This window comes from Anomaloglossus baeobatrachus, chromosome 5 (genome assembly GCF_048569485.1).
Source record: "Anomaloglossus baeobatrachus isolate aAnoBae1 chromosome 5, aAnoBae1.hap1, whole genome shotgun sequence".
Classification (NCBI taxonomy): domain Eukaryota; kingdom Metazoa; phylum Chordata; class Amphibia; order Anura; family Aromobatidae; genus Anomaloglossus; species Anomaloglossus baeobatrachus.
Genome location: NC_134357.1, coordinates 38,861,476 through 38,876,824, shown reverse-complemented (window position 1 = coordinate 38,876,824; position 15,349 = coordinate 38,861,476). Strand labels below are relative to the sequence as shown.

The 15,349-nt window shown below is 45.2% G+C and overlaps 1 protein-coding gene across 3 annotated transcripts in view; it reads right to left on the bottom strand.

The window, feature by feature from the left end:
* Positions 1-11,763: 11,763 nt before the first annotated feature.
* The window catches only part of CNNM1 (cyclin and CBS domain divalent metal cation transport mediator 1), a 114,447-nt gene continuing 110,861 nt past the window's right edge, over positions 11,764-15,349 (bottom strand). For all 3 annotated transcript variants that reach the window (XM_075348413.1, XM_075348415.1, XM_075348414.1), the window contains one exon: positions 11,764-12,964. In XM_075348413.1, the coding sequence (XP_075204528.1) occupies positions 12,888-12,964 (77 nt within the window). In that variant the 3' untranslated portion in view covers positions 11,764-12,887. The remainder of the gene's footprint in view (positions 12,965-15,349) is intronic.

The window sequence follows — 15,349 nt, the reverse complement described above, 5'->3', positions numbered from 1 at the left end:
GAAATTCAGGCGTTCTGGATGCTTGCTCTGTCATAGTCAGAGTGGGAAAAGCATCCGGAACGCACAAAAGAAGTGACATGTTGCTTTTTAGAACTCAGCGTTTTGGCAAAATATTTCAGCAACCGAAACGCTGCGTTCTAAAACGCAACGTGCGGATGCAATTTGCACAATCTTCATAGATTGTGCTGGGGACGCAGGACGCAGCGTAAAAGCATGAAAAAAAGCACACGTGCGCACTCTGTCACACGAATCACATCAATGCTGCCAGAGAAAAACGGACATGTATCTGTGCAGAACACACGGACATGCATGTGTGCCACACAGACGTGAAAAAACACGGATGTTTTCACAGACCCGTTAATTTTAATGGGTCTGTGTATGTCCATGTCTCCGGTATGTATTAAAAAAAAAAAAGACATCATACGTATCAGAATCACAGACCTATGAACTAAAAGTGAATTGATTGAGACCCAGAAGTATGCAAATCACACACTTGCAGGTCACATGACTGCCCGCTCCTGACGCTGGAAAATCCTGACCGCATAGAGTGACCGAAGACTTGAGCCCCAAGCCTGGACAATCCCTTTAAGATAAGCCAGAATACAGCCAGAGTTTGTTGCAAACAAAATGACAAAAAAAAGCCAAAAACAGGTGGTAAAAAGTCTGACAAAGGTGTCTAAAGAGCCATCATCCAACTTGAATTTGGTGCATCTAATTCTTCGCTGTCTCGCCCTAAGGCCTCATTCAGATTTTGTTTTTTTGTATATGAGAAAAAAATAGGTTTTCATCAGCGCTGGATTTGACTTTATACTGTTTTTGGTCCTTGTGGCTTTTGTTTTCTTATGAGAAAAAAGGAGCAGCACTTGGACAAAACATTGATGGCATCTGCATGGTTTCTTTTTTACGGGCCTATTGAGTTTAGCGGCTGAATTTGACCTGTACCTGATTAAAACTAACAAGTAGCCATTTTCTTAACCTATTTTGTGTTCTATCTGTAAAAAAAGAAACATGGATAGAAATCATAAATAAAATAGACATCAAAAAGAGGCCTAACATAACATTAGTAAATCGGAGAAGTATAAGGCCTTCCTTCTATTTCCTGTCCTTTTTAATCCTTTGGCTGAAAAATGGCACCAAAAGCAACGAGTGATTCCAGCCAGAGGGCCTTCCCTTCCTTCTGCTGGCACAGGCGGATATACCGTATTTTCCGGCATATAAGACGACTTTTTAAGCCCTGAAAATCCTCTCAAAAGTCAGGGGTCGTCTTTTACGCCGGGTGTCATTACGGCTTTACACACAATAAAAGATATTCTCACCTCTCCTCCGCTCCCGCGCTGCCTCCAGCTGCTTTTTGCAGTCCGCAGACATACAGAGCCCTCCGTGATAGTGTCCAGTGTACAGAGCGGCCGCTGCAGGATGTCGTTATGGCTTTACTACAGTGCTTTATGGCACCACAAGGCATTCAACTGCAGTAAAGCACTGACAGTAGCGGCGGCCCTGTGTATTGGACGCGCTTTACTGCAGTTGAATGCTTTGTGGCTCCGTAAAGCCATTATGACATCCTGCAGCGGCCGCTCCGATCACACTATCACGGAGGGATCTGTGTGCCTGCGGACTGCAAGAAACAGCTGGAGGCAACGCGGGCACAGAGGAGAGGTGAGAATATCTGTTATTGTATGTAAACACCAGCATGATAGAGGACAGAAGGGAACTAGCAGAAGGGCTTATTAAACAATGACCTCATTACTGCATAGAACATTACAGCAGTGGACAGGAGCCCATTGTTTAATTACTGCAAGGGACTTTACAGCAGGGGACATTAAACAATGGGCTCATTACTGCAAGGGACATGAGCCTATTTTTTAATTACTGCAAGGGACATTACAGCAGGGGACATTAAACAATGAGCTCATCATTACTGCAGGGGACATTACAGCAGGAGACTGGAGCCCATTGTTTAATTACTGCAGGGGACATTACAGCAGGGGACATTAAACAATGGGCTCATTACTGCAGGGGACATTACAGCAGGGGACATTAAACAATGGGCTCATTACTGCAAGGGACATTACAGAAGGGGACATTAAACAGTGGGCTCATTACTGCAAGGGACATGAGCCTATTTTTTAATTACTGAAAGGGACATTACAGCAGGGGACATTAAACAATGAGCTCATCATTACTGCAGGGGACATTACAGCAGGAGACAGGAGCCCATTGTTTAATTACTGCAGGGGACATTACAGCAGGGGACATTAAACAATGAGCTCATCATTACTGCAGGGGACATTACAGCAGGAGACAGGAGCCCATTGTTTAATTACTGCAAGGGACATTACAGCAGGGGACATTAAACAATGGGCTCATTACTGCAGGGGACATCCCTAAACAATGGGGACATTACAGCAGGGGCCATCACTAAACAATAAGGATATTACTCTGGTCAGCCTACACTCACATATATATCATATACCCAAAACTCTATATTTTAACTGGAAAAGTTGGGGGTCGTCTTATACGCCGGAAAATACGGTATATGTGACAATGCTCCTGGTGGTAGATAAATGGCCTGACTGCTCACAAGATGCATTTATCCTTCTTTGGTTTTGGCACAATGACAATTGCAGTAGATGGCTGCTTCAGGATACACTCCATATACTACAGCCTTGGCCCGTGAGCTGTCGCTCTACTACGCAGGTCTGTCTCATCATTGAGCAATTACAGCCCTATTTAGACAGACGTTTCTGTAATGAGGAGTCTGGGCCTCATTTATCTACAGGATACTATTACATCCTAAACATAATGTGCAAAACATCGATACAATAATAGCAGCAAGAACAATCAGTTTTTGGTTTCAACGGCTGCCACCATGTGCTGGAGATAGACTTGTACCCAGATTATGAGAAGAGCAGAGGACACGTTACTATCGCGGCAGAAGGAACAGTTTCCCACAAGTTTTGTTTTCCCTTGCATATGTACAGAAAAACGAGGTCTTCCAAAATCAGGACAAGACTGCCACATAAGTATTCTCGCTGTTCTTACAAATACACTATGGCTGCGTAAAGCACACCTAACCCCTTACAGGGTTTTTGCATAAATGGGTAACACATGCAAAAACAGGACACAATATATCATATTAAGGGAAAGTGACCTCTTTCTCGCCTTACCTTCCTATCTGCAATATTCATCCCCTATAAAAAAAAAAATAATCTATAGTAATATCACTGTGCAGTTAATACTGGGCAGGGAGGAGGGGGATGCAGCCGCAGATTTTCTCCATGCATGCTGTAAGAGGGGAGAAGAAGCAGAAATGAGCACACATCTGATTGACATTAGTATTGATGTTGACATCTTGATCATGACTGAAGACATCCACTCAGCAGGAAGGGAAAACATGTTAAAGGGGTTGTCCAGTACTTGGTCACCCTTCTCTCATTCCCCTTGTTTGCCCCAGTAAAAATAAATAAGCCTATACTCACTTCCAGCGATGGATGAAGTCATGTTCCTGAGGCCCACGTGACATTGTTATGACACACAGGCCCTGCAACCAATCCCCGCCTTTGAACGTTTGAGCAGGAAGCCAGCGCTGCGCTCACATCCTGCTCAAATATCCGAAAGCGGGGAGACAGGTGCCGGGTGCTGATTGGTTGTGGGGTCCGTGTGTCATAACTGTCGTGTGGACCCCGGGAGCGCAGCAGCACCAGAGGTGAGTATAGGCTTATTTATTTTTATGGAGGCGAACAATGGGAATGAGAAAAAGGGAGTCCAAGTAGTGAACAACCCCTTTAATGAAGGAGTGTGCTGGGATAAGATGCGCCTAATTCATTAAGAAGTGCTTCTTAAAAGGGTTGTGCGCCTCCTCCAGAGATGTACTCCAGTCGAGGATTGAAGTACATTTCTGGTGAAATATATGCCACCAAAGTGCCATAAGTGTTTATGAATTAGATGGGCAGGCTTAAGGCCGCTTTACACGCAGCGATCTCGCTAGCGTGCGTACCGGCCCCGTTGGTTGTGCGTCACAGGCAAATCGCTGCCTGTGGCGCACATTATCGCTCGGACTTGTCACATTACTTACCTGCCTAGCGACGTTGCTGTGACCGGCGAACCGCCTCCTTTCTAAGGGGGCGGTTCGTTCGACGTTACTAAGCGGCCACCCAATAGAAGCGGAGGGAGCGGAGATGAGCGGGACGAACATCCCGCCCACCTCTTTCCTTCCTCATTGCGGGCGGCCGCAGGTACGATGTGGTTCCTCATTCCTGCGGTGTCACACGTAGCGATGTGTGCTGCCGCAGGGACGACGAACAACCTGCGTCCTGCAACAGCAACAATATTTGGGAACTGGACAGCGTGTCAACAATCAACGATAAGGTATTTTTGATCGTTAGCGGTCGCTTGTATGTGTCACACGCAACGATGTCGCTAACGAGAACGGATGTACATCACGAATTCCGTGACCCCAACGACATCGCTTTAGAGATGTCGTTGCGTGTAAAGCGGCCTTTACTCTCAGCTCCCTCCATTCTCTGTTCATTTTGGCAAAGCTGTCCAGGACTCCCAAAAAACCCACATTGGCATTAGTTGGAGTGAATCAATTTGCAGGAGCCCTGAGAACTACATCTTACCCGATGGCATCCCCAGTTCGTGCTTTTTTATATTAGATGGACTGGTCTTATATCATACGTATATCATGCTGTAACAAAGACGTCTCGCCAGGCCGACTAATAAAAAGAGGAGTGCCGGTTTTAACGACTGTCGCAGCCAATGGGCCCGATCCGACAAATCAATTTGCACCAACTCTATTTGGCACAAACTGATAAGGCGGCTAATGCATGAGTTCCCAGCTTTACTGGTGAAGCGCAAATACCCCACATGTATTCCTAGTACTACGACTGACACAAACACGACATAATATGGCTGCTTGTCTTGAGGTCATTATCTCATGTTGCTGCATCTCAACATGATTATTTATAACATTTTATATCTGTATTGGTCTTTATAATCATAGATAAAAATAAACTTTTGCTACATTTCCCTTTATGTATCTTAACGTGCATGCATCACTACAAAGCCGTGGAGGAGTGCGCACTATAAAAGTATCATGTGAAGTATAAATAATACAGTGGCTTTCCTGCTTCGGTTGTCTCTTTCCTATTTCAAAATATATGTTTCTATTTCCCATCATAAATTAAGAGCGTCTGACCTAGAAAGGTGAAAATAAAGGATTCACTCTGCTAGAATTTTGTGCCATCAGATAGGATCGTCGCCTTCATTTACATGCATGTGGTTCTGTGAAAGCTTTCAGTAAAATGGAAAAAGCCGAAAGTGAATGTTCACCATTTAAAGAAGTTTTTCCAAAAGTCCCAATAGTTAGACTCTTAGCGATCAATATCCCATATCTTGTAGATGGGGGATTAATTTAATTTTGGGAATACCCCTTTAACACCATGTTGTGTAGATTTAAATCATGTGCTCGTTAATAAAATGATGTGGTCATACCCCTGACATTAGGTGTGTCCCTCCTGTGTAACTTGCCGTCCCCTGTATATTATGAAGTATAATCCACGTTTAGCAGCAGACACAGACAGATTTTAAAAGGTGGGGATGGGACTTTGATTCTCAACCAGAAGTAATCTCAGTGCTACATATTTATTTAATGCAGTCTCAGTACACCTTATGTGATGTATATACAGCAGTCTAGTGATATATACAGCAGTCTTTGTGTTTCCTATGTGATGTAAACTGCAATCTCAGTATATCCCATGTGATGCATATACAGCAGTCTCAGTACATGTACACCAGTCTGACTGTATCCATGTGAATGATACAGTAATCTCAGTGTCTCCTATATGATTCCCATGTGATGCATATACAGCAGTCTCAGTCTCTCTATGTAATGTATATACAGTAGTCTTGTTCTTTTTCTATGTTATGTATATACAGCAGTATCGATGTTTCCTATGTGATGTATATAAAGTAGATTTGCTTAAGTGATGTATATACAGCAGTTTCAATGTATCCTATGTAATGTATATACAGCAGTCTCTGTGTCTCCTATGTGAGGTATACAACACTGTGTTTTATATAAAACAATCTCAGTACATTTTACAGCAGCCTGACTGTATCCATATAATGTATAGAGCAATCTCATTGTTTTTTATATGATGTATAAATCAGTCTTGATATCGCCTATGTGATGGATACATAAATCTCAGTGTCTCCTATGTAAATCAATAGAGGAGTCTTGGTGTCTACTCTGTGATTTATACAGCAATGTAATCAGTATACAGCAGTCTTGATGTTTCCTATGTGATTTTATATATATATATATATATATATATATATATATATACATACAGCAGTTGCCTATGTGATGTATATACAGCAGTCTCAGTGTATCCTATGTGATCCATTTACAGCAGTCTCTGTGTCTCTTTTGTGATGTAAAGAGCAGTTTCGATATCTCTGATGTGATGTATATGGGAATTTCAGTCTCCTATGTGATTTACATATAGCAGTCTCAGTACATCTTTTGTGATGTATAAACAGTCTGTCTATCCATTTGATGTATACAGCAATCGGTGTCTCCTATGTGATGTATATACAGCAGATTCAATGTCTTCCTATGTAATGTATATATAGCAGTCTCCCTATCTAATGTATATATAATAGTCTTGCTGTCTCCTATGTGATGCATGTTCAGCAGAGTCTCATATGTGATGTATATACTGCACTCTCTGGTCTTTCCTATGAGATATATACTGCAGACCTCACATTGCTTGAGTTCTATAGATGTTATGTGAGCAATGATGAATTTCCCACTTTGAGGAGACATACAGTGAAATATGCATCTGTTAGTAGAACTTACTGCTATAACGTCTTTACAAAACTTGTCATTGCAAAGAGTCAACTTGGCTCCAGACTAACACAAACAAATCTGATAAAGCAGTTGTAAGTAGCCACACCATCAGTAGCAGCTACCATCACCGCCGCACCAAAGAGAAGCAGCTAGAGCCATCACATTAGGGAAGGAGATTTGACCAAATAGAACGGGATCACTTTTAAGTTGATAAATTTTGTATGGCCAGCGAATGGTGTTATAAATAACCAAATCGCCCTTGGCAGAAGAAAAAAAAGGTTCCTCATCTCTGCTGTATACAGTCATAACAGAGGTCATTCAGTTCAAAGTGAGTATGCCATTGGAGAAAAGGCATAAGCAATATATCTGGGAACTGATGGAACGCATGTTCCTGCACCTATTGATCTGGAAGAATGCTGATGAAGTGAAGACGCCCACTGAAAAAGTGGATGGCAAGTTACAGAGCATATTATTTAGGGCAATTCCTCAATATATTAGACTGGTTCGTGCACCAAGCACTTTTGCCGGATGAAGGCACAAAGACTGCTTTCTACAGATTTCATTTGAAAGGACAGGTACGCTTTAAAGAATACAATTCTGTATACCTACAGCCAAGACAAGAATTTTCCTACTTCAACTGCAGAGATCTTTTAGACATAAATAAAAAAAAAAAAAAAAAGCACATGATTTTAATCCTTAATGGTGAACATTCACTTTAAGTGCACAAATGCTAGAAGATAAACAACAGCCTGCTACGTCACCCCAAATCTACTAACCATGGAAAATGCAGATGGAGTGATTAATCCCCTTTATGAATCAATGAGAATTTCTTTATGGGATGTGAAATGTGGGAGGTGTAAAAATAAGTTGCACTGAAACGTTTGCATTGTGTCATCATTACAGAACATCTGAGCCCTAACAGCGCACATATATGTACCGCGCAGAAGGAATGTAACGTCAGAGTCATTTCTATATACCAGTGATATATTATAGCTGAATCAGTGGTGTCATCCCTGTCAAATTATAAAAATATTATCAACCATCTCTATTAGTATTCACATGGTCCATATATCCAACATCTGTTTTTTTTTTCTTACCCGTTGCTTTTCGCATTAGAACAAATTATTTTCAAGAAAATATATAAAACAATTCTATCCTTATAATTTATCTTAAAATGGGTCATAAAATTTGTGAACTTTCTTAAAGTAAATATCTGGGCATTTTTTTTATTTACATAGATATAAATTCTTTGTAAATTAATTTAAAGCGGTTTTCCCACAAAAAAATAAAAAACAAATTTAAAGTTGATTTTAATCAATAGCTCTTGGAATAGTAATAATTTCCACAATTGAATGGGATTAAATAAAATATTCCTGTGCTTAGATAATCTTATATATGTGTCCCTGCTGTGCACTGTGTAATGGTCGTGTCTGACCGTACAGGCACAAGGTCTGATCATACCACAGCTCCTGTGCAGGGGAGGAAGGAAGAGAGTATACAGCATAGCAAGGGATCGTATCTGATTCTTTCTGTGAGGTAGAGCATTTCCATGTCTGGTTTTTCTTTTAAATGTTTTATCTCAAAAAAAAAATTTAGGATTTGTTTACTTTTTTTTTCCCTTTTCTCCCTGGTCCAGGAGCTGTGGTATGATCAGATCATGTCCCTGTACAGTTAGACACGGCCATTACACAGTACATAGCAGGGACACATATAAAAGATGATCTCAGCACATCATTTTTTTTTTTATTAAACACATCCAATCGTAGTACTTTATTCATTCCAAAACCTATGGATTAAAATGAACTTTGTTCATGTGAAAACCCCTTTAGTGAACATCTTTGGGACAGTATCTTTTTTTTTTTGCTTGCATTTTTGGGATAAAAATAATGGTTTCCCCATTCTTTAAAAATGTTGCACCATTTCTACAGTACACTGCAGACTGCAGAATGAGTTAGCAGGGAATCGATTAGTGAGCTCATTCTGATACCCGGGTCTGTAACACTTACCGTATATGCCGGCGTATAAGACGACTGGGCGTATAAGACGACCCCCAACTTCTGCCCTAAAAATATAGAATTTGGGATATACTCACTGTATAAGACTACCCCGCTCCCAAATGAAAAAAAGTCTGCTTTGATTGCAACATGTTAATTTTAATTCCGCGAGAGCCGTACAATATGTTTTTAAAGGGCCATTGACAGATCAATCGCTCCAATGTTCACTTAGTACAGCAAGGAATGCTCCTCCCTGCTGTATAAAGCCACAACTGGACTGAAACAATGGTACTACACTCTGCTACAAACAGACACACACAACTCTGCTACAAACAGACAAACACACACAACTCTGCTACATACAGACAAACACACACACACAACTCTGCTACATACAGACAAACACATACAACTCTGCTACATACAAACACATACAACTCTGCTACATACAGACAAACATACAACTCTGCTACATACAGACAAACACATACAACTCTGCTACATACAGACAAACACATACAACTCTGCTACATACAAACACATACAACTCTGCTACATACATACAAACACATACAACTCTGCTACATACAAACACATACAACTCTGCTACATACAGACAAACATACAACTCTGCTACATACAGACAAACACATACAACTCTGCTACATGCAGACAAACACACACAACTCTGCTACATGCAGACAAACACACACAACTCTGCTGCTCTGTGGGGCCTGCACCCGCGGCTCGGCGGGTACAGCACCCGCGGCATCGGCGGGGGGGGGGGGGATTGGCAGGGCATACATCTGGGGGGTTAGAAGCAGCTCACCGGGGCCCATAATAGGCACAAGTCCCCCTGTGTTAGATATCGCCCCCATAGTGCTGCCCATGGTCCCTATATAGATCGCACAAGCCCCCTGTGTCAGATATCGCCCCCATAGTGCTGCCCATGGCCCCTATATAGATCGCACAAGTCCCCCTGTGTTAGATATCTCCCCCATAGTGCTGCCCATGGCCCCTATATAGATCGCACAAGTCCCCCTGTGTTAGATATCGCCCCCATAGTGCTGCCCATGGCCCCTATATAGATCGCACAAGTCCCCCTGTGTTAGATATCGCCCCCATAGTGCTGCCCATGGCCCCTATATAGATCGCACAAGTCCCCCTGTGTTAGATATCGCCCCCATAGTGCTGCCCATGGTCCCTATAGATCGCACAAGTCCCCCTGTGTCAGATATCGCCCCCATAGTGCTGCCCATGGCCCCTATATAGATCGCACAAGTCCCCCTGTGTTAGATATCTCCCCCATAGTGCTGCCCATGGCCCCTATATAGATCGCACAAGTCCCCCTGTGTTAGATATCGCCCCCATAGTGCTGCCCATGGCCCCTATATAGATCGCACAAGTCCCCCTGTGTTAGATATCGCCCCCATAGTGCTGCCCATGGCCCCTATATAGATCGCACAAGTCCCCCTGTGTTAGGCTAAGTTCACACATCCTGTGTTTTCAATCCGTCAGGTCCGTCAGCAACGGATCAGTCATTTTCAAGATGTCAACTGATGCAACTGATGTGTTTTTCACAGGATTCCTTTCACAGGAATCCTGTGAAAAAACGGATCAGTTGCGTCCGTTACATCCGCTGTGCGTCCGTTTTTTGACGGATCAGTCATGATCCGTCTGTGTTTGGGACAGCCCAGTGGGCGTGCCAAGCATGCTGGGCATGCTCAGTAGAGCATGACGGAATCCTGCGCTGGATTCCGTTGTAAGACGGATTACGACGGAATCCAGCACCATAGACATGCATTACAAGCTTGACGGATGGCGACGGATTCCTGCGCGGCGCGTTAATTTTGACGGCCCGAAAAACGTTACATTCTGCGTTGCTACCCGCTCGGCGGTCAGTCAAAAACGACGGACCGCGACGCAGCGGATGCAACGCAGGGTCATCAGTCGCAATCCGTCGCTAATAGAAGTCTATGGGGAAATACAGGATTCCTGCAAAATATTTTGCAGGTTACCGTAATTCCCCAAGGCGACGGATTGTGACTGATGCAAAACACAGGATGTGTGAACTTAGCCTTAGATATCGCCCCCATAGTGCTGCCCATGGCCCCTATATAGATCGCACAAGTCCCCCTGTGTCAGATATCGCCCCCATAGTGCTGCCCATGGTCCCTATAGATCGCATAAGTCCCCCTGTGTCAGATATCTCCCCCATAGTGCTGCCCATGGCCCCTATATAGATCGCACAAGTCCCCCTGTGTCAGATATCGCCCCCATAGTGCTGCCCATGGCCCCTATAGATCGCACAAGTCCCCCTGTGTTAGATATCGCCCCCATAGTGCTGCCCATGGCCCCTATAGATCGCACAAGTCCCCCTGTGTCAGATATGGCCCCTAGGCTGCTGCCCATAGTAAAATAAAACCCTCTTTCCTTACCTCCTCCAGCGCTGAGCTCCCTCCTGTCTGGCTCCGTGCTTCTGTTCTTCCACTTCCTGGTTCTCAGTGCGGTCATGTGTTCGGCAGAGCAGCCTGAGATCTCTGCCTGCCTGATCACAGTGGAAGCAGGGACACGGGGAGAAACGCTGCAGGGGTAAGTAAAGCTTTTTTATTTTAGAATGAGCAGCAGCCTGGGGGCCAAATCTAACACATGGGGGACATGTGCGATCACACTGGGACGCAGGCTCATATAATATGCACCGCTGCCCCAGCCCCTCACTGCGTGCGATTTCAGCACCATTGGAGATGGACAGCGGCTGTGCATATTATATGAGCGGGTGCAGGAGATCAAAGGCTGCGTTCCCCTGTGCTCCAGAGCTGCTGCCCCCACCTCCCCTGGACGCTGCAGTGTACATATATATATATATATACACACACACCCCCCCCCCCCCCCCCCCCCCGTATATCCGGCGTATAAGACGACCCCCCACTGTAGCCATTATTTTAAGGGGGTAAAAAGTCGTCTTATACGCCAGTATATATGGTATCTCTTTTCTACGGAACCATCTTATAAGCGGATTTGTGATGAGTGGAATCTTGAACTTTGGTTTGGACATAAATCAGTTTATAAGAAGGTCCAAGAAAGCAGCGGATTACAGAATCTGCAGTCAGAACGAGCTCACAGGCGGATTCACTGTTAACTAATTCAGCAGTCTGCTGTGTACAGTCATATATAGAGGCTGTAGAAGCCAAGTGGTCCAACATTTTTAATTAAACGCTATTGCAAAAATTCAAGCATTTGCAGGGGTTGTCTGTCGAAAAAAGTTATTGATTGGTGGGGTGTCTGATTGCTGGAACCCACACCTATTGGCGCAACGGTGAACTTTTATCCAGGGTAGCATGGAGCTGCGGTGCACTCACGGAAGAAGGCTCATGGGCGAAATGCGCGTTGGGGCTGGTTCCATTCCAGGGGGAGAGGACTCTCCATAGGTTTGTGCTTGATATAATTACCATTTGCTAATAATTCCTTTGCCAATATACTTCAGTTCTACCGCACTTTTCTGATTTTGCACATGAATACTTGATGTCCTCTCCTGCCGAATAGGCCACCCTTTGCTACTGTTGTATCTATCTCCCTGTGTTTTAATCAATAAAGGTTCTAATCTTAACATATATTTTATGGGCTTAATTCCCTTAGTCCTATATATTCCATACTTAGCTCCTTACATATATCTTTAGCCACTTGGCTTTATATTCTGTATATATACACATCTCTTGTGTATTGGGCTTATGTTTGTGAATATCCTTTAATACCCTTCCCTTTGGACCAATGTAGAAACCTCCCCCCCAGAAACAAGCGGACACTAGACATTGTGATGTTTCTAGGTAGTGAATTCCCCATTTCCCACAGTGCTATTCTGTGTGACATTTGCACTAACTTTCCATTTCATCCTTTTTTTTTTCTGTGCAGTTAGATGTTACGTGTAGAAAAACGTGTTCAGAAAAATAAAAGTGCATAGGCATGGCGAACGAGGGAGAGAGGAGGAACTCCTGCCGATAATCCCACAATCATGTCTGTCTTTTACCACGGATTCGCCTTCATGTGATTAGGTGCAAAACTGAAATTTCTTCTGGACTTTTATCTGTATCTCGGGATTTTTTCCTTGTTTTTCCACCTGCAAAAAGAAAGAGAAATTGTTGTTTTTTTTTTTTAAATAATCACATTACCACCAAATAGCTTGCTGTTTCAGATGATGACATACATCGCTCCCCTCGTGTCACTCTTCCCTGAATATCTACCTCTCCAATGTGTCTATAATTGCTGCAATCATTCCCCAGCAAATGCTATGGGTTTGAAAAAATGTGTATTTCTTTGTCGCTCCATTGGGAGACCCAGACAATTGGGGTGTATAGCTTCTGCCTCCGGAGGCCACACAAAGTATTACACTTTAAAAAGTGTAACCCCTCCCCTCTGCTATACACCCTCCCGTGCATCACGGGCTCATCAGTTTTATGCTTTGTGTTGAAGGAGGCACACATGCACTCATGCTCCCATTTTAGTCAGCAGCAGCTGCTGATTTTATCAGATGGAAGAAAAGAGGGCCCCTCACAGGGCCCCCGGCATGCTCCCTTCTCACCCCACTGAGTCGGCGGTGTTGTTAAGGTTGAGGTACCCATTGCGGGTACACAGGCAGGAGCCACATGCCGTTTCTTCGGCGCTCTATTGGGAGACCCAGACGATTGGGTGTATAGCACTGCCTCCGGAGGCCACACAAAGCATTACACTAAAAAGTGTAAGGCCCCTCCCCTTCTGGCTATACACCCCCAGTGGGATCACTGGCTCACCAGTTTTCTGCTTTGTGCGAAGGAGGTCAGACATCCACGCATAGCTCCACTGTTTGTAGTCAGCAGTAGCTGCTGGCTATATCGGATGGAAGAAAAGAGGGCCCATATGGGGCCCCCAGCATGCTCCCTTCTCACCCGCGGTGGTGCTTGTAAGGTTGAGGTACCTATTGCTGGTACAGAGGCTGGAGCCCACATGCTGTTTTCCTTCCACATCCCCTGGAGGGCTCTGTGGAAGTGGGATCTTGCCGGCCCCCAAGCCCTGGGGCCGGGCTCCATCCACAGACCCAGAGAACCTGCTGGATTTGGAGCGGGAGTGCCGTTCAGGGACAAGGCCCTGCAACATTCAGGTACTCTGTGTCCCCGGCAGGCACGGACACTCTCAGGGCTTGCTGAGCGTTATAGTGCGCCGGGGACAGTAGCGCTGTGCGCTGGGGTTAGGTCACTGCAGCTTTGCTGAGTGACGTTACATGTTGGGAACTACTGCGCCGACCGCTACTGGAGCGGCGGCGCAGCTGCGACTTGTGGTGCGCCGGGGACTTTGCGCCGACCGCGCTTTTACGGCGGCGGCGCTTCTAACTTTAGCCCCCGGCTTCTGCGGCCTAGCGCCGCTTCGTTCCCGCCCCCACCCTGTCAATCAGGGTAGGGGAGAGACGCTGCTCAATAGGCAGCGCCGAGGGCTGGAGCTTTATTTACATGCTCCAGCCCTCTCACTAGGCACAGTGGGAAGCAGGCTTCCCGCTTTTCGTCTGTATACGCCCAGGGCCCGCCCCTCCTCTCCACAAGGACGCCGGCAGCCATTACACATGCGGTCTGGCTGGGGAAAGGCAGCAGGCTCTGGGAGACCCAGACTAAAGGGATTTCGGCGACCACACACCCGCTCCTAAGCGGGCGGTAAGCTGCACTTAGTGCTGGCCCCACTTGTGCCTCAGTGATATATTAGTGTACTTTTTCTTGGTACCATATATATATATATTTGCACTGTAAGGTCGCTTCTTGGCTGGACACCCTGTACTGCTCTGAGGAGGCAGCAACATGTCATCCGCAAAACGCAAGGGTGCCAAGGCACAGGCTGTGTACACTGTTTGTACTGCATGTGGGGCTGATCTACCGGCAGGCTCCAAAGACTCACATTGTATGCAATGTTCAGTCCCAGTGGCACTCCGTCAGCCAGAGCCTAATGTGGTGGTAGCCCAGGCTGAGACGCCTGTGAACCCTGCCCCGGTGACGGGGACAGACTTTGCAGTTTTTGCTGATAAAATGTCTGTGACTATGGCAAAAATCCTGGAGACCTTGCAGTCCAGGCCAGTTACTCAGACCATGGACACTGCTGTGTCTATGCTCTCCGGTCCCCCTCAGTTGGAACTAATCCGTACTTCAGGGGGGTCTCAAGCATCACAGGCTGAAGTCTCTGACTCAGATGACAGTCCCAGGCAGCCTAAGCGAGCTCGCTGGGAAAGACCCTCCACGTCTTCACACTGTTCAGGGTCTCAGCGACAAGAGTCTCTCTGTGATGAGACTGAGGACGGTGACCAGGATTCTAATCCTGAGGCCCCTCTCAATCTGGATGCCCCTGATGGTGACGCCATGGTTAATGACCTTATATCGGCAATTAATAGGCTGTTGGATATTTCTCCCCCAGCCCCTTCTGCAGAGGAGGCAGCTGCACAGCAGGAGAAGTTCCATTTCCTATATCCCAAGCGTAAATTAAGTGCTTT